The following is a 19,903-nucleotide window of genomic DNA, read 5'->3' on the forward strand; positions in this document are numbered from 1 at the left end:
TGAATGGAGCTTAATTGCAAACCGCACCTGAACTGGAGACAAGAGTGGTGCTGTCTCTGGAAGAAAGTGGCCATGTTTTTGTAGCACTGGATAACCCCCTTCAGTTAAATGTCAGTCATCGGCCTTGAATTGCTATTACATATAGTTATGTATGGTCGGCGGCCGATGAATTTTGGTCCGGACCTAAAGACATGATCAGCTTAAATAAACGATCATTGGCTGATAAGTGTCTCTATTGCACGGAGCGATAATCAGCACAGAGGTTTTCTATGGGGATTTGCTACTGCTCTGGACAGTTTCTGACATGGACAGAGGTGGCAGCAGAGAACACTGTGTCACACTGGAGAAAATACACCACTTCCTGCAGGACATACAGCAGTTAATAAGTACTGGAAGACTGGAGATTTTTTTTAACAGAAGTAAATTAGAAATCTCTGGCACTTTCTGACACCCGTTGATATGAATTTTCTTTTGCTGGAATACCCCTTTAATTGCAAGCCACACTTGAACTGGAGACAAGAGTGGTACTGTCTTTGGAAGAAAGTGGCCATGTTTATGTAGAGCTGGATAACCCCTTTAAGTGCTGAGAGATTCTGTGGGCCTCACCTTGCCAAGGCTTGGTAAGATGTGCGTCCTACCTCTGGGATCCACAGCCATATCTACAGGGCTGAGGTTGAGGGACTCTCCATGAATGATGACAACAGTGTTGGACTGGGGTATCTGGGGCCCACCAGAGGAAATGATCCTTGGGGCCCACCAATGAAGAACCAGCGAAAAACAACATGTCAGTAAGTTTTGTGCAGGTTCTAAAGCTGGGGGCCCACCGGAGGATCCTCTGGTGCTCTGGTGGGCCAGTCCGACACTGGATGACAATGTCACTTTATATAGTGGAGAACCCCTTTAAAGGGGTACTCTGCCATTGGGGAAGTTTTGCTATATTACCAAGAGAGAAACAATTATTTATTATATTATATATTATTTTCTATATATCTACAGCATTATATCAAAACTTTCCCAATGCCTGAGTACCCCTTTAAAAGGTGATTATCCCATAATGAAAACATATGGGGGGAGATTTATCAAACATGGTGTAAAGTGACACTGGCTCAGTTGCCCCTAGCAACCAATCAGATTCCACCTTTCATTCCTCACAGACTCTTTGGAAAATGAAAGGTGGAATCTGATTGGTTGCTAGGGGCAACTGAGCCAGTTTCACTTTACACCATGTTTGATAAATCTCCCCCATGGCAACCACAGGACAGGCCATGGCGTAGCTATAAGGGTTGGTGGTGGGCCCATAAATCAGGGACCCCTTCACCTCTTTTAGTCTGACTGCTTATGTCTGACCTGATAAAAAGCAACTACAAGGTTCAGCAAAAACTCCCTCAGACGGCCATCTTGTGGACTGGCGATAAGTCTATAATGATGGCAGCCATTTTTTCTCCCCCTCTAACAAGCACCATACGCTTCCATCTCGCGGTGTCATAGCTGAGTTATTGCGGCCGCTCGCACGCTCTGTAATTGAGATGCTCCCCTTGTTTTTGTTGAACTAAGGGGCAGGAGCGGCAGTAAAGACGGTGGTGCGGATCCTGTGATGGATGTCGTCCTGCCTGGGATGGCGGAGCTGTAATTACCTGTGTAATGGATGGGGAATACCTGCGTCAGCTCTCCCAGCGAGGCCGCGACCTCCAATGTAATTAGCGGAAATCTGCGGAGGCCGCGGATCCGGATAATCTGTATGATGGCTGCCTAATCCAGAGATACTGGAGTCTGGAGTCCTTATAAATAACTCTACAAGACTGTACTTTAAAGGGGTACTCCGACAAAAATCTTTTTTCTTTCAAATCAACTGGTTTCAGAAAGTTAGACAGATGTGTAATTTACTTCTATTAAGAGATCTCTAGATATCCCATACTTATCAGCTGCTGTATGTCCTGCAGGAAGCGGTGTATTCTTTCCAGTCAGACACAGTGCTCTCTATTGCGCTACAAAAACATGGCCACTTTCTTCCAGAGACAGCGCCCCTCTTGTCTCCAGTTCAGGTGTGGCTTGCAATTAAAAGGGGTACTCCCACAAAAGTAAATTTCAAATGAACTGGTGTCAGAAAGTGCCAGAGATTTGTAATTTACTTCTGTTATAAAAATCTCCAGTCTTCCAGTACTTATCAGTTGCTGTGTGTCCTGCAGGAAGTAGTGTATTCTTTTCTGTCTGAATAAGTGCAGAAGGGAAGTAGTTAAAAGTTTGACCTTAATTGCACTGCTTCCTGGGAAGCCTGGTATATAATCTGTCTGTACATAGCGCTCTCTGCTGGTTGATCATATGGTTACATGCTTGTATGTGTGCAGAATTGTAGTTTATGGATCAGCACACAGGGGCCCTTTTCAAAATTTTTGAAAAAGCATAAAAATATAAATTTGGTATTGTTCTCATCATGGCAACCTGCAGAACCGTTTGAAATGCGAAGACAAAAATAAAAAATAAAAATGATTGCTCCTTAAAGGGGCAGTAAATTATGCAAAATAATGCACTTCCTCCTTTTGGAGAAAATATGAGCTACATGGTGATTATCTTTTAACAGGATAGAATTATAACCCCCCCCCTAATGATATCTTAGATGGTCTTGACTACATGGTGACCTTATTGTTAAAACTACACTTATTAATTCTTAAGTCTGAATTAATCATTAAAATGGCGATACACTGATTAACGTACAATTATAAGGATCAACTTCAATGCAAAAAAAAAAATTCCTTCCTGAAGAAGTGAAGAAAAACCCCCCTCCTAACTCTTGAACTCATGTAACCTTTTCACATACTTTAGCATAGAAACTGATTTTTGAATTTTTAATCTTTGCTGCCATCTAGTGGACAAATGTTATATTGCACATGTAGGTTGAAAATAGTAAAAAAAATCCTGTTATCACCAGGATAAGTGACAATCAGCTGATCAGTGGGCGGTATGACTTAGGGGAAGCTCAGCAATGTTTTAAAGCCCATAAAGAGTGAATGAGGTGGTGGTTAAGAATATGTGCAGGGGCCCCATTCACTCGAGGAACAAGAGACCTGCATTCTCACAATTGGCTATGGAAAGCATGTATAATTTAGTATTATAAAGTGAGCAAATGATGGTGCCATAGCATGTCCAAGTAGTATTACCCGAGCACTATATAGTACTAGTTACTGTTTACTGTCTGCAGGGATGGGGAACCTGTGACCCCTCCAGCTGTTGCAAAATCAGGGCAAAGCTTTAAATAAAACGCTGCTCCATCATCACGTTTTTCTTTAATATTTTATTAAACCAATTAGATTTGGAAAATTACTTAGATTTGGAAGTTTTAGGTAATAAAAAGATAACTGGATTGAAGGAAAGTTGTGGATTTACATTAGATGCCATATACGTGTCCGGGCCGGGCCGGCTGCAGCTGTTACTCCTGACTTGCAGATGTCACGGAGATCTCTGGGTGTAATTTTCATATGTGGACTCCTGTGTGTTCCTATAAGACAAGTAACATTGATATTGCGTATAGTAGTAGAAACATCACTCGCTACAATGTAACATTTATCTAGAACAAATCACATTTGGTGAAGACTCCTGGGAAAACAGGACTTTTTTTTTTTTTTTTACTTAAAGGGGTTGTTCGGCGATAAAAAATTATTCACAGAATAACACACATTACAAAGTTATACAACTTTGTAATGTATGTTATGTCTGTGAATGGCCCCCTTCCCAGTGTCCCACCACCCCCACCCGTGTACCCGGAAGTGTGGTGCGCTATACATTACCTGTCACGTGCCGACCACGGTCTCCGATCCTCAGCAGTGACGTCTTCTTCGGGAGGCCAGCGGATCTTCCCGAGTGCCGGCCGCCCTCTGCAGCGTCATCCGAAGCTCAGCCGCGATTGGCTGAGCATAACTGTGCTCAGCCAATCGCGGCTGAGCGGCTGATGACGCGGCCACGTCATCAGCTGCTCAGCCGCGATTGGCTGAGCACAGTTAAGCTCAGCCAATCGCGGCTGAGCTTCGGATGACGCTGCAGAGGGCGGCCGGCACTCGGGAAGATCCGCTGGCCGCCCGAAGAAGACGTCACTGCTGAGGATCGGAGACCGTGGACGACACGAGATGCGGTGAGTATAGAGCACCACACTTCCGGGTCTAGCGTGGGTGGGGGGAAACACGGGGAAGGGGGCCATTCACAGACATAACATACATTACAAAGTTGTATAACTTTGTAATGTGTGTTATTCTGTGAATAATTTTTAATCGCCGGACAACCCCTTTAAAGGGACAAGTTTCTGTCTAAAGAGGAGTTTTCTGGGTACATATAAAACTTTTCCTATTATCTTGCTATTCCAGAAAACAATAGCCGCCCATACTAACCCCCCTTTACTCCCCCTGCTGTTTCTTCTGCGCGATCTTCCAGTCCGGGCTATTTTCCCATTCTGCCAGCTTTCAGTGATTTCCAGCTTTCTGCTCAGCCAATCACAGAGATGAACACAGGAACGTGACGTCTAGGAGCATAACTAGAAATGGCCAAGCCCCATAGCAAACTTTTCAGTGAGCCCCCCTCCCAACTGACCACAGATCCGTCAAGTGTAGTCATAACATTTAAATGCAAGTGCTTGTCAAGAGCGGCTGCAGTTAAAGGGACATTTGTAGCACCCAGGAGGCCACCGGGTATTGCAAACGATGATGGCTCAGGTGTGTCCAGTGTATTGTAGGCGTGGGCTACTGGGCCCTCTGAGGCGGCGGGCTCCATAGAAGGCGCTATGGCTGCTACAGCGGTAGTTACGCCCCTGGTGATGTCACCTGAGCTGGGCACTAGAAGATCACACAGCAAGAGCAGCGGGGGGATGGAAAGGGGTAAGCATGGTCTCTGGGGAGGCAGTAGTGTAAGTTTGATATTTTCTCTGAAAACCCCTTTAAAGACGTTATCCAGCGCTACAAAAACATGGCCACTTTTCCCCCTCTCTTGTCTCCAGTTCAGGTGCGGTTTGCAATTAAGCACCATTTACTTTAATGGAACTGAGTTTGAAACCCCACCCAATCCCAGAGACAAGAGAGGGGGGAAAGTGGCCATGTTTTTGTAGCGCTGGATAACCCCTTTAAATGTAAATAAATAATACCGCCATAGAGTACAGCTAACTAATACTGCTATAGATTGTGCACATACTTGTGCCATCCAGTGGATGCATAACAGTGATATAATAATCTATGAGTATAAGAAAAGAAATACAATCATACAGTATACCACTTAAAGAGATATTAGTGAACAGTAAACTTAAAGGGGTACTCTGCACATTTAGGATGCCATAAGTGTCCAAATCTACTGTACCTACAGCTGCATGCTGTTTTTGGCATCCTGACCACCTCCGATGGCCACAGGCAGGCCGGGGGGGAGCCCATCTATTACACATCTATGGCACATCTTTTGCATATGCCATAAATGTTCACATAAGAATACCCCTTTAACCTCAGCAACCAATGCCAGGCAGCTGCTGCAAAGGCATAGAAAAAAAAGCACACATGGAGCATTGTGGAGTTCAACAAGCAACACATGGCGCCATTATGATACGTTATATGTAACTCGGTTCTGCATCCGTATAGTCACAGCAGCTGCTGTATTGGTTATATAGATCTTATTACTAATGATAATAACAACTGTGACTTACCGGGAAGGGTCCGTAATAGACTTAGTATCGTCCGCTTAAAGAAGGAAAAAAAGAGAGAACATAAAGGTTCAGTATTTTCAGTATCTCAAGTATCAGAGATGGGTTGTCAGGTTGCACAACATGGTGGCGCTCTAGAATGAATAATCATGGGGGTTATCCAACAGATGATCTGCAATACTGAGATTATATAGATATATAGCAGATCAATGACACAACCTGGATAAGATCTATGGAGGTGACCACATAAACATTCTGACGGACGATCAATGTCATAGTAAGGCATGGAATTAAAGGGGTACTCCAGCGAAAATCTTTTTTTTTTTTTTTTTTTAATCAACTGGTTTCAGAAAGTTATATGGATTTCTAATTTACTTTTATTTAAAAATCTCAAGTCTTCCCATACTTATCAGCTGCTGTATGTCCTGCAGGAAATGTTTTATTTTCAGTCTGGCACAATGCTCTCTGCTGATATCTCTGGCCGAGACAGGAACTGTCCAGAGCAGTAGAGGTTTGGACAGTTTCTGACATGAACAGAGGTGGCAGCAGAGAGCACAGTGTCAGACTGGAAAGAATACACCACTTCCCGCAGGACATACAGCAGCTGATAAGTACTGGAAGACTTGAGATTTTTAAATTGAAGTGAATTACAAATTTATATAACTTTCTGGCACCAGTTCATTAGAAAGAAATACGATACAACCTCTTTAATACTGCTACAATATGCTAAAAAAAAACGACAAAACACACAATTATTATCAGAATAAAGTGACTCGCTGGAGCAGCGCTTTTATTGTTTATGCAGTCACAGTGACACCCGAACATGTGTGGCTGTGTCTGGTACTGCAGCTTAGAGATCATAATACAAACAATATCCAATTCCATCTCTCTTCTTGTGTCCATCATACAGAGAAATGGCAATGTTTCCACCCATTACAATGGGTCCAAAACAGTTACAGGCCCCAGACCAGACCCTATATACAAATAAAGCCCCCAGACAACCCCCTAAACAAATGCTTACCATATAAACACATACAGGCCCCAGACCAGACCCTATATACAAATAAAGCCCCCAGAAAACCCCCTAAACAAATGCTTACCATATAAACACATACAGGCCCCAGACCAGACCCTATATACAAATAAAGCCCCCAGACAACCCCCTAAACAAATGCTTACCATATAAACACATACAGGCCCCAGACCAGACCCTATATACAAATAAAGCCCCCAGACAACCCCCTAAACAAATGCTTACCATATAAACACATACAGGCCTCAGACCATAAAAAGTGCAGCCCCCAGACCGGACCATGTAAGCAAATACAGATCCCAGAACAAATACCCTAAACAAAAAGAGACCCCAGACAAGAACCGTATAGAGGCCTCAGACCAGACCAAGTAAACAAATACAGACCCCAAACTATAAATATTAAATCCAGAACTCAGACCATATAAACTAATACAGACCCTGGACTATATATATCAAATACAGACCCCAGACCATATAGATCCAATACAGAACCCAAACCATATACATCTAATACAACCCCCAGACCATATACACCAATACAGACCCCAGACCATGTTCATCACATACAGAACCCAGATCATATAAACTAATACAGGCGCCAGACCGTATGCAGAAATCAGACCATAAACAGAAATCTAGACCCCAAACAATAAAAAAAATTGCAGACCCCAGACCAGACCTTCTAAACAAATGAAGCCCACAGACCAGACCCCAAAATGAATATAGAGACATCACCCCCTAACAAATTCTTACCCCACTACCAGACCATATAAACACATACAGACCTCAGACCAGACCATGTAAATAAATGAAAATCCCAGACCATGTAGCACAATACAGACCCCAGACTATATAAACAAATACAGACCCCAGACTATAATAACAAATACAGACCCCAGACCATAATAACAAATACAGACCCCAGACCATAATAACAAATACAGACCCCAGACCATAATAACAAATACAGACCTCAGACCATAATAACAGACCCCTGGCACAGGGCCGTTTCTAGGGCCAGGCGAGCCGGGCCACCGCACGGGGTGCCCACAGCTAGGGGGCGCCCAGCGCCCGACAGTACCCGGCCTGTACCCCCGCATCCTCAGGGCTTGCCCGGAGATCTGGAATCTAAGTTCCAGATCCCCTGGGCAGAGCGACCTTTAGCTGTGCCTACGCATTCACAGCTAAAGGTAACAGCGCCGGGGCAGACACTTCCTGTGCAAGCGACCTCTGTATGACAGGTGTCTGCCTGCACCGGAAGCCAGAAGAGGACGGACTCACCAAGAAGAGGACGGACTCACCCAGAAGAGGAGCCTGAGGCAGCAGGGCGACAGGTGAGTAGCTGATGGGGGCTAGTGAGGAGGGGGTGGGGGGAACCCTGCACAGAGGGAGCCCGATATGTCCCGATAATCCCGCGCCCCCTCCTGTGATAAGCCCCACCCCCTTCATGATAAGCCCCGCCCCGGCGCCAAAGTTTACAGGTAACCCAGATTTCCCAGCATCCTGTATGTCAGTGTAGCGGAGGTCACCCAGCTTTCCCAGCATCCTGTATGTCGGTGTATAATGGAGGTCACCCAGCTTTCCCAGCATCCTGTATGTCAGTGTAGCGGAGGTCACACAGCTCTCCCAGCATCCTGTATGTCAGTGTATAATGGAGGTCACCCAGCTTTCCCAGCATCCTGTATGTCAGTGTATAATGGAGGTCACACAGCTTTCCCAGGATCCTGTATGTCAGTGTATAATGGAGGTCACCCAGCTTTTCCAGCATCCTGTATGTCAGTGTATAATGGAGGTCTCAGCTTCCAGCTGCGGTTTCTGCACCGAGCAGCAGAACTACTACAGTTTGGGACCTTATAGGTGGGAAAAGGGAAGGAAGTTTCTGGAAGTGCGGAGCCTGAGATGTTTGTCTGGCAGGTCTTAAAGAGATGAATTGTATCTGCAAGAAACCGTCATGGAGGCCGGGGCCGGATGGAGAGGAAAAGGGAAAATGATGTCTGAGGTTAAAGAAGACGTCACCTGTGAGTCTCTGTATGATGATTTTGTACTCAGTAGAACATTATTTGTCAGGGGTGCAACACTGCTCTATGCCCCAATACACACACTGCTTCTTCCTAGTAACCTGAATCTTGATAAAAGCCCCCCTTTCTTCCCCAGGACTGAACTGAGACAGGTGGTGGTGGTGGTGGGCTTTTATCAAGATTCACCCTGTTGCCAAAATGACCTAGAAACTGCCCTGCCCTGGCATACATTCTGTTAGTCCGCACTTATTTCTAGAATAGATGATGCTACTGTAAATGAACACAGATATTTTCACACTTGAATAGTAAAACCCATTTTTTACTACTGTGCCATCTAGTGGTTGAAATGAAATTACATTTGTAGCCAGACAATGACAGAATGTAATATTATTGTTATGTACAACCATAGAGAGGCATGATGTCACTGTGGATGGTTTCCAGTAGTACAGGGTATTTCTTATTGTGGCCACTAGATGTCAGCAACAACAGAAAAACAGTGCAGTGTAGACCATCTATAGCAGGGGTAGAGAACCTTGGCTCTCCAGCTGTTGCAAAACTACAACTCCCATCATGCATTGACAGCCAAAGCTTTAGCTTTGGCTGTCCAGGCATGATTGGAGTTGTAGTTTTGCAACAGCTGGAGAGCCAAGTTTCCCTACCCCTGATCTATAGGGTAGAGAGAAGGACAGTATACTGTACCTCTTCTAATGCCCTGTTTCTCAGGTTTGGACATGGCCATCGATGCCATTAAAAATATAGAAAAAAAATCGGGACTGTTTGCAACTCACTCACCTCTGCTGTAATAGCTGACCACCCCAACCATCAGGAAGAGCAGGAGAAGCTTGGCTCCAAGTGCAGCACATATTATAATGTACCCCATTCCGCTGCTGCCCCCTGCTGTAAATTTAAAGAAGTACACCGACCCTTCCACTTTTCCATGACTGTTTGTGGCCGCACAGGTGTACTTCCCATCGTATCTCAGGTGATGGAGCTCTGAGGTCCGCTGATGCTTTAGGATGGGGCTGGGGAGGAATAGATCTTCCTGATCGTTGCGAGGGTTGATCCAGAGCAGTGATGGTACGGGCTCTCCTTCAGCTGTGCAGACTGCGTGGTACCCCCGAGCGCTATCGAATGCCACTGAGATGTTAACAATCCTAGGATGGGCTAGAAATAGACACACACATATATATATATATATATATATATATATATATATATATATATATATATATATATATGTTATGTAGCTGTAGATATACTTTACAATACACTTGGAGTACTTCAATAATCACAGCTTCTCACTGGTGGATATATATACTTTGAATACACTCTCTGAGGTCCTTTGCTTGACTTGAATAAACCGAATGGACTTGACTTCAGGAGAGTAGTGGACTGAAGGCTAATTTGGGATAATGGGGCCCTGTCTAGACCCTAAGGTACTCTGCTGAAGAGGGCTTGGAGAAAGAGTACCTACATCCACGGGTATGAACGTTTGCCTAATGCTGTGAGTGGGCACTGAGTGACATGAGATGAGGGACATAGGCCCCACATAGGGTACAGCAACTAGCAGGTTGCAGTAAATTTTTGTCTTTTAACGCTTACCTAACTACTGACTGAATCCTGTAACGATCAGTGGGATCGGGATATATATATATATATATATACACACACACACACACACACACACACGTTAATATATAGTTTAAAGAAAGTAGTCAGCAGTTGCAAGCCATCACAACAGTGGACAGCAGAGGTCATGGAGGGGAATGTATTCATACCTGATGTTATGGTCGTGCAGCTTGTGTTACCTTGTATGATATTTTGGAGGCCATCACCAAGGTCCAAAAGGAGGGCTTTACCAGTCTATGCCCCCCTCCCCTAAGCTAAGTTCAACATATTTACCCTCCATTCAGAAGACTGCTAAATCTGTCACTCATAGTTAAGAGGAGCCATGGGACTCCCATTACAAAGCATTCAGGGCACCTAACCAGAAGATCCCGCCTCCTGGACACTTGCAATGACAATGACCAGGATATTAAACAACTTTTGTCTTAGTCAAGCAAGTTGACTTAAAATGCAGATATCATTGCAGTCTTTTCCCCCAACCTCTATCAGCACTTTATGGCTTCAAATTGCTGACAGACTCCTTTAATATACCCTCTTAGGTGAAAGCATTGCATTTACTATGATAACTATAGGTGGCCATAGACATCAGATCTGTGTCAAAGAGGAGGTTCAACAAGCATGCTTCCTCCCTCTCCATATTGTGGATTAGCACCGCCCCTTTGACACCGTTGAACAAGGACATCTTACCAGATAGATGCAGCCACGTCCCAGATTTGGTTTCGTATTTGTCATGTCTATCACTGGATAACTCTACCCGGCAGTAGTATCTGTTACTGTCCTCCCATGTCAGGTTCTCAATGCTGATGGAAATGTTGTTGTTACGTAAGTTTCCGATTAGACGGAACTTGTTCATGTGGTTGATGGTGGTTTTACAGGGGTCGCCGCTGCTTTCACTCATACACTTAAAGACCACCGTGCCATTGTAAGGATGTTTGATTCTCCATATGACGGTTAATCCACTGTCATGGCTCTTGTGAGGGTGACTGAACGAACAAGGCAAAGTGGCTGCTTTCCCAATCTCTCCCATAACATCTTTTGAGACTTGTAAGGACCAAGTGTTTCCACCCACACCTGAAATAACCAAAATAGAGAAAACTCAGTTTAGATTGCAGGAAGCAATGGGCAGCTATTTCAGCTCTATAACTACTATAATACTGCCTCTTATGTACAAGAATATAACTACTATAATACTGCTCCTATATACAAGAATATAACTACTATAATACTGCTCCTATATACAAGAATATAACTACTATAATGCGGTTCAGGGAAGAAACAGAGTGCTGCACCTCACACCTATGGCTGATACTAGTGCCGCTTGGCTAAATAAAAAACACATCAGAATTTTGTGTATGAATTGATCAAGCCATACTGCCCCATGTACCTCGTGCCGGTATCTGATACACATGGGTCCCTACACTAAGTCCACACCGTGCCAGTCAGTGGCCACCAACCCCGCAGGCGTGCACAGCCAGGGAACGGGGGCCATGGGACGGAGTTAGCGTAGGGACCCGTGTGGACCAGAGGACCTGCGCGGTGGTACACGGGGCAATATGGCTTGATCAATTCATATACAGACACTCTGGTGTTGATTTTTAATATAGGCCTAGCGGCATTGGTATCAGCCATAGATGGGATGTGCAGCCGTTCCACTCTCTCCAGTTCGTGTTTCACAGTTCTCCCTCTCTGAACAGCTCGCACTCCTTTATAAGACCCACATGACCAAAATTAGCAGGAGATGCCTGTGCTCACATGTCTGGACCCTATGTCTTCCCCATTCTGTGAGAGCAGCAATGGTAAGTGTAATACCATATCCATACTTGTGTCGTTTGGGGGCAGCCTTCCCCGCCGGTGGTGCTGGCTGGGTTTTGGTGGGTCTTTTTGGGTCTGGTCCTGTGACATTGGGGTTGCAGGGCCGTTCCATGGCCTCCCTTCCCTGCACGTGCACGCTTTGCGGGGTTGGCGGTCGCTGACCGACACGGTGTGGAGTTAGCGTAGGGACCCGTGTGGACCAGAGGACCTGCGCGGTGGTACACGGGGCAATATGGCTTGATCAATTCATATACAGACACTCTGGTGTTGATTTTTAATATAGGCCTAGCGGCATTGGTATCAGCCATAGATGGGATGTGCAGCCGTTCCATTCTCTCCAGTTCGTGTTTTGCAATTCTCCCTCTCTGAACAGCTAGCACTCCTTTATAAGACCCACATGACCAAAATTAGCAGGATATGTCTGTGCTCACATGTCTGGACCCTATGTCTTCCCCATTCTGTGAGAGCAGCAATGGTAAGTGTAATACCATATCCATACTTGTGTCGTTTGGGGGCAGCCTTCCCCGCCGGTGGTGCTGGCTGGGTTTTGGTAGGGCTTTTTGGGTCTGGTCCTGTGACATTGGGGTTGCAGGGCCGTTCCATGGCCTCCCTTCCCTGCACGTGCACGCTTTGCGGGGTTGGCGGTCGCTGACCGACACGGTGTGGAGTTAGCGTAGGGACCCGTGTGGACCAGAGGACCTGCGCGGTGGTACACGGGGCAATATGGTTTGATCAATTCATATACAGACACTCTGGTGTTGATTTTTAATATAGGCCTGGCGGCATTAGTATCAGCCATAGATGGGATGTGCAGCCGTTCCATTCTCTCCAGTTCGTGTTTTGCAATTCTCCCTCTCTGAACAGCTAGCACTCCTTTATAAGACCCACATGACCAAAATTAGCAGGATATGTCTGTGCTCACATGTCTGGACCCTATGTCTTCCCCATTCTGTGAGAGCAGCAATGGTAAGTGTAATACCATATCCATACTTGTGTCGTTTGGGGGCAGCCTTCCCCGCCGGTGGTGCTGGCTGGGTTTTGGTAGGGCTTTTTGGGTCTGGTCCTGTGACATTGGGGTTGCAGGGCCGTTCCATGGCCTCCCTTCCCTGCACGTGCACGCTTTGCGGGGTTGGCGGTCGCTGACCGACACGGTGTGGAGTTAGCGTAGGGACCCGTGTGGACCAGAGGACCTGCGCGGTGGTACACGGGGCAATATGGTTTGATCAATTCATATACAGACACTCTGGTGTTGATTTTTAATATAGGCCTGGCGGCATTAGTATCAGCCATAGATGGGATGTGCAGCCGTTCCATTCTCTCCAGTTCGTGTCATAACTACTATAATACTGCTCCTATATACAAGAATATAACTACTATAATACTGCCCCCTATATACAAGAATATAACTACTATAATACTGCTCCTATATACAGGAATATACTACTATAATACTGCCCCCTATATACAGGAATATAACTACTATAATACTGCTCCTATATACAAGAATATAACTACTATAATACTGCTCCTATATACAAGAATATAACTACTATAATACTGCTCCTATATACAAGAATATAACTACTATAACACTGCTCCCTATATACAAGAATATAACTACTATAATACTGCCCCTATATACAAGAATATAACTACTATAATACTGCTCCTATATACAGGAATATAACTACTATAATACTGCCCCTATATACAAGAATATAACTACTATAATACTGCTCCTATATACAAGAATATAACTACTATAATACTGCTCCTATATACAAGAATATAACTACTATAATACTGCCCCCTATATACAGGAATATAACTACTATAATACTGCTCCTATATACAAGAATATAACTACTATAATACTGCTCCTATATACAAGAATATAACTACTATAATACTGCTATATACAAGAATATAACTACTATAATACTGCTCCTATATACAAGAATATAACTACTATAATACTGCTCCTATATACAAGAATATAACTACTATAATACTGCCCCTATATACAAGAATATAACTACTATAATACTGCCCCTATATACAAGAATATAACTACTATAATACTGCCCCTATATACAGGAATATAACTACTATAATACTGCTCCTATATACAGGAATATAACTACTATAATACGGCTCCTATATACAAGAATATAACTACTATAATACTGCAAACCCTCGGTTTGTGGGAGGAGTGTAGGGGGATGAGGTGTTCCCCTTTAAGTGCTCAGATCCCATTGACCTTACATATAGACATACCCTTTGTGTAAACACTCACCATTATAGAGGAGACAAATGCAGCTGGTAAGGGAGAGGAGTAATGCTCTCATCTTCCTCACTGATCAGAGGTCTGTGCTGGATCCAGTCATCCTCAGCTGAGCTGAGAAGCTTTGGGAAAAGGGAAGTCAGGATGGTGGTGGAGACCATGTGACTGCTGGAGCTCTCCGTGTACATACAGAAATGTTCCACTTGGTCATATGTTCCTGGGGAAGATGCTAGAAATATAGTCCCTGATGGGGCGGCTGATGATACATATTACGGTGGTGTCCTTCCTACTATACAACCTCAACACACATATATATATATATATATATATATATATATATGTATAAGAAGACAGATCTCTTAAAGGGGTACTCCAGCAACAAAATAAATAAATAAATAAAAATTCTTTCAAATAAACTGGTGCTGGAAAGTGCCAGGGATTTGTAAATTACTTTCATTAACCCTTTGAGGACCAGGCCCAAAATGACCCAGTGGACCGCGCAAATTTTCATTTTTGTGTTTTTATTTTTCCCTCCGCCCCTTCTAAGAGCTCTAGCACTTTCAGTTTTCTATCTACAGGCCATGTGAGTGCTTGTTTGTTACAGGAATAGTTGTACTGTGTAATGGCGTCTTTCATTTTACCATTGTTGAAAAGAAGAGAGAACAGGGTGGGCACCACCCTCCAATAATGACAAATAAAGCACTGGGTGCTGCAGACGACCCTAGAAAAATAACAACATGTAAGGAAAGAAGGACAGGAAAGAACTAGGGTAACTAAGTCACGCGCACACCAAAAATAAAGTGAAAGAAAAATAAATTTTATTAGTGCCAGCTACACAAAACATGTTAAAAACATTTAAAATCCCCAAAAAAGGGGAAGACAAAACTGCAGGACCTATGAATAAAGGTACAACTGCACTGCTACAATGTTCCGGGCAAAATGGGCCCCCCAAAAAGATGGGACTCAAGACAGGGAAAAATGGCAATATAATAATACACAATGATCAAGAAAAAAATATTGATATTTGCATGGTTAAGAACCAGATCATACCCTAAAAGTATATCACGTCCCCATGTAGCAGAAGAGATTACCCCACGCGTATCGCCGCTACGTTGCGGCTTCGTCAGGAGTCAAACACAGAATGACAGTGAGCCGGTATATATACCTATAATCTAATTAGTCTTCCCATGGATAACATGGCTTCAAGAAGAATGGCGGGCGGAAATGGAGTCTGCGGCTGCACACGCCACGCTCCCGGGAGTTCCGGTGCGTGACGTGATAACGAAGTAGATCCAGAGTGGACAGTGAGCGGGACCAGAGTCCGCAGCTGCGCACAACCTGTCCGGACAAGCCGGAATGTAGCGCGATCACGCGGCAACACTTAGAGCGTCGGCGATCATGTGACTAAATAATAGTCACATGATTCAATAAACTTAGTCAGAAAAGAGAAAAATATATACATAAGTAGCTTTGAAAGGGTAAAGTGAGGAACCTCATCTCACACTGTTACAATGTAATATGAACAATATTGAAGGAAAAATATATTTAGAAAAATACTATGGAAGCGATGAAAACATCGTATTCAAAATACCTAAAGCCACCCGGTCGCATGATCAATCGTGTGATAGCAGGTTCAAGAGAACCCAACAATAAAGTGAAACAAAACACAAAACGGACACAATAGCACAAGATATAAAAAATGACACAACCCCTATACAAAACGTGTATAAATAGTGAGCCCAAAAATTGAGCCCAAATATAGACAGTATGATTTCCAATAACCGAAAAGATAAATACCCCATCATAATTATAATAAAGTGCTGATGCCAGTTACAAAGAAGTATCTTATTAAAAAAACAATAAATAGCAAAGTAACAGATAAAACGGCGAAGTATACGCCTGTGCTACACGTCAGCAATATCAAATAATGCAGATCCGATACAAAGTGCTAATTTCATTTTACCATAACATGTATGATGGAATCCCAAATATATTATTTATGAAGATATAAATAGGTGAAATCGTAAAAAAGAATGCAATATGGTAACGTTTGGGGGGTTCCTGTGTCTACGTAATGCACTATATCAGGGGTACTCAACAACTTTTAGTGAAGGGCCACTTACCGGGGTCTATTGTCAGGTGAAGGTCCGAGCTGAACATCAGTAGGAAACGTGTTTTGTTAATTTTCACAAACGTTCAACTATTTCCATACAGAATTGCTGCTTATTAGCGGGAAAACGGGCATTTTTTCTCTCTCAACAGCCCTTTGATATTAGGTACAAAGGGGGTGACTGCCCTGGTAGTATATAACCCCCCCTGTTGCTCCCCCAGTAGTATATAGCCCCCCTGTGCGCTCTCCCCCAGTAGTGTATAGCCCCCTGTTGCTCCCCCAGCAGTATATAGCCCCCCTGTGAGCTCTCCCCCTGTAGTATATAGCCCCCTGTGAGTGCCCCCCAGTAGTATATAGCTCCCTTTGAGCTCCCCCCAGTAGTATATAGCCCCCTGTGCTCTCCCTCTGTAGTATATAGCCCCCTGTGAGCTCCCCCAGTAGTATATAGCCCCCCTGTGCTCTCCCCAAGTAGTATATAGCCCCCTCTGTGAGGTCCCCCCAGTAGTATATAGCCCCCCTGTGCTCTCCCCCTGTAGTATATAGCCCCCTGTGAACTCCCCCCAGTAGTATATAGCCCCCTGTGAGCTCCCCCCAGTAGTATATAGCCCCCCAGTAGTATATAGCCCCCCTGTGAGCTCCCCCAAGTAGTATATAGCCCCCCAAGTAGTATATAGCCCCCTGTGCTCTCCCCCTGTAGTATATAGCCCCCTGTGAGCTCCCCCCAGTAGTATATAGCCCCCCAGTAGTATATAGCCCCCTGTGAGCTCCCCCCAGTAGTTTATAGCCCCCCCAGTAGTATATAGCCCCCCTGTGAGCTCCCCCAAGTAGTATATAGTCCCCTGTGCTCTCCCCCTGTAGTATATAGCCCCCTGTGAGCTCCTCCCAGTAGTATATAGCCCCCCAGTAGTATATAGCCCCCTGTGAGCTCCCCCCAGTAGTATATAGCCCCCCAGTAGTATATAGCCCCCCTGTGAGCTCCCCCAAGTAGTATATAGCCCCCTGTGCTCTCCCCCTGTAGTATATAGCACCCTGTGAGCTCCCCCCAGTAGTATATAGCCCCCCAGTGCGCTCTCCCCTTACAGATGGCCCCCAGAGAAAAAAACAAACAACCCACAACTCACCTAGCACCTCGCTCCCCGCTGCGGCTGTCTTCTTCTCTTCTCCTGTCGGTCCGGCCCCCGGCTAATACGCGTTCTCTAGGGATGTCCCGGGGATTCCCCAGCAGAGCGCGCACCAGGGCCCTTATTGTACGCCGCCGGCCTGTACTTCCGGTAGAGCGGGCAGCGTACACTGAGGTCTCTGGTGCGCGCTCTGCTGGGGAATCCCCGGGACGTCCCCAGAAAGCGCGTATCAGCCGGGGGCCGGACCGACACTGCCCCCAGCCCCACAGGCGTACTGACATCTAAGGACAGTACGCCTATGGGGCGGGAGGCAGTGAGGTGGGGAGCGGGACCTCCTAACTGCCCCGGATCCGGTCCATCCCGGGCGGTTAGGAGGTCTGACCAGGGGTCCGGAAGTTGAGGACCCCTGGACTATATGGTAAAAGCGACATGTTACCACTATTCTATAGGTCAGTCCGAACACAACCATATGCAGGTTACACAGATTCTCTAATGTTATATATATATTTTTTAATAAAATCCTTTTTTTTTGCAATTAATTATTAATAAAGTGGCCATATTGTGACGCTTATAACGGTTTTAGTTTTTCACCTACGGGGCTGTATGGGGTGTCATTTTTTCCGCCATGATCTCTAGTTTTTATTAATACCATATTTGTGAAGATCGAACGTTTTGATCACGTTTTATAATTTTTTTTATATATTATGTAACAAAAAACGTTAATCCGCGCACTTTTTTCCCTCTTTTCGTTTTCGCCGTTAGTGATGACGCTTGTCATATTTTAATAGATTGGACAATTACGCACACTACGGTATATAATATGCCTTTTTATTTATTTTTATATGTTTTATTTATATAATGGGAAAGGGAGGTGATTTAAACGTTTATTGGGGGAGGGGCTTTGGGGTATTTATAAAGACATTTTTATTTTTTTTATTACACATTTTAAGTCCCCCTGGAGGACTTTTACATTCAACACTTTGATTATTCCCACTGATCATTGCAATGCCATCAGAGCGCCGATCAGACTACACGGAGGAAGGTGAGAGACCTCTGGCGGTCCGTTAAAACGATCGGGACCCCCGCAGTGTGACTTAATCAACAGAGCGCCGATTGGACCGCACGAGGAAGGTGAGAGACCTCTGACGGTCTGTTAAACAATCGGGACCCCCGCAGTCACACAATTTTTACAGCAGTTTCCTTTACAGCAGCTCTTCTGTGGAATCATACCAGGTGTGCCTTCTCCTAATCACTGATCCTTGGGTGCCCATCACCACCTCTACCTGTACCAGTCTCCTTCCTTGGATCATGTTTGGTAGGTAGTAACCACTACATAGCAGAAACACCCCACAAATATTAAATAATGGTGTAACTTTAGTGGTGATAATAAATAACCTGTGTCTGCACACTATACCATCAGGGCCGGACCTTTATACAAGTAATAAGTGCTGGAAATTCTGCTACTTGTGAGCGGTTGTCTCCTGTCACCTCTCAGCTCCTGTACTTATCTTTACAGGAATAAATGATCTTTGTGCGACATCTAGTGGTCACTACTGGTACAGCAGGAGGTTTATTTCAAAGTGAATCAATCACTAGATGGTTTTGTATTGTTGGTGCTGAAACATGTTGATGTTTTCTAATCTGTTTGCATTTTCAGATTGTATTTTTTTTATTCCATTATTAGCACATTATTATGGGGGCTGCCATTTTTGACAGCACCCCATTGCCTAATACAGAACCTATTCACTCAAATGGGAGCGCTAAAACTCAGCTAAATATTAAGCCTAGTGAAAACGGCAAAATTTCATTATAATATAGATGGTAAAATAGAAAAATTAGAAAAACAAAAAAATGTCATAAAATAAAAATTGTGATGGGTGTCTAGGTGTTCAGATTGTTAGAAGTGTCAGAAAAGTGTGTTCTCTCCAGGTTCTTTGCCACGTAACTAAGATGGAGTCCAAATGGAGTCTATAGAGCTGTGGTTAATTGTGTTCACAGAAAGTAGAGAGGGAAGCGCTAAGCCCCACGCTTCTCCCCTCATTTGTCTTGGTTATCAGTGGTGGTCTTAACACTCAAACCCTGACTGATCAGTGTCTCAGCCTGTCACAGACCTGTCACTAGCCAGACAGTACAGACAAGAGGCAATAACCCAGATACAGATGTGTACAGATCGGGTGATCTCTAGCTTGGCATATATCTCCAGTCATGTTTTAAGGCTTCTAGTTGAAGTAAAA

General features: G+C 44.4%; 1 protein-coding gene across 2 annotated transcripts; it reads right to left on the reverse strand.

The window, feature by feature from the left end:
• Positions 1-3,339: 3,339 nt before the first annotated feature.
• Positions 3,340-19,171, reverse strand: SIGLEC15 (sialic acid binding Ig like lectin 15). 2 transcript variants are annotated; one of them, XM_069964845.1, is made up of 5 exons: positions 19,084-19,171; positions 11,030-11,413; positions 9,509-9,880; positions 5,669-5,702; positions 3,340-3,493 (listed from the first exon to the last, which is right to left on the reverse strand). In XM_069964845.1, exons 2-5 carry the CDS (start codon positions 11,367-11,369, stop codon positions 3,445-3,447), a joined length of 795 nt encoding a protein of 264 aa, XP_069820946.1. In that variant the 5' UTR covers positions 11,370-11,413; positions 19,084-19,171; the 3' UTR covers positions 3,340-3,444. The 2 variants fall into 2 exon arrangements, with proteins under 2 accessions (XP_069820946.1, XP_069820945.1); XM_069964844.1 differs by lacking the exon at positions 19,084-19,171 and adding an exon at positions 14,451-14,620.
• Between the last annotated feature and the right edge of the window lie 732 nt (positions 19,172-19,903).

The sequence above is a fragment of the Dendropsophus ebraccatus genome, chromosome 3 (genome assembly GCF_027789765.1).
Source record: "Dendropsophus ebraccatus isolate aDenEbr1 chromosome 3, aDenEbr1.pat, whole genome shotgun sequence".
In the NCBI taxonomy this organism is placed as follows: domain Eukaryota; kingdom Metazoa; phylum Chordata; class Amphibia; order Anura; family Hylidae; genus Dendropsophus; species Dendropsophus ebraccatus.

What these genes read in the sequence shown, in the direction of transcription:
- SIGLEC15 (XM_069964844.1), bottom strand. Translation starts at nt 14,502, where the DNA reads ATGAGAGCATTACTCCTCTCCCTTACCAGCTGCATTTGTCTCCTCTAT. An exon ending in GACGTGGCTGCATCTATCTG is followed by an intron (nt 9,881 to 11,029) that starts GTAAGATGTCCT and finishes GTCTATTTCTAG; the next exon opens with CCCATCCTAGGATTGTTAAC. An exon ending in GGTCAGCTATTACAGCAGAG is followed by an intron (nt 5,703 to 9,508) that starts GTGAGTGAGTTG and finishes TCCTTCTTTAAG; the next exon opens with CGGACGATACTAAGTCTATT.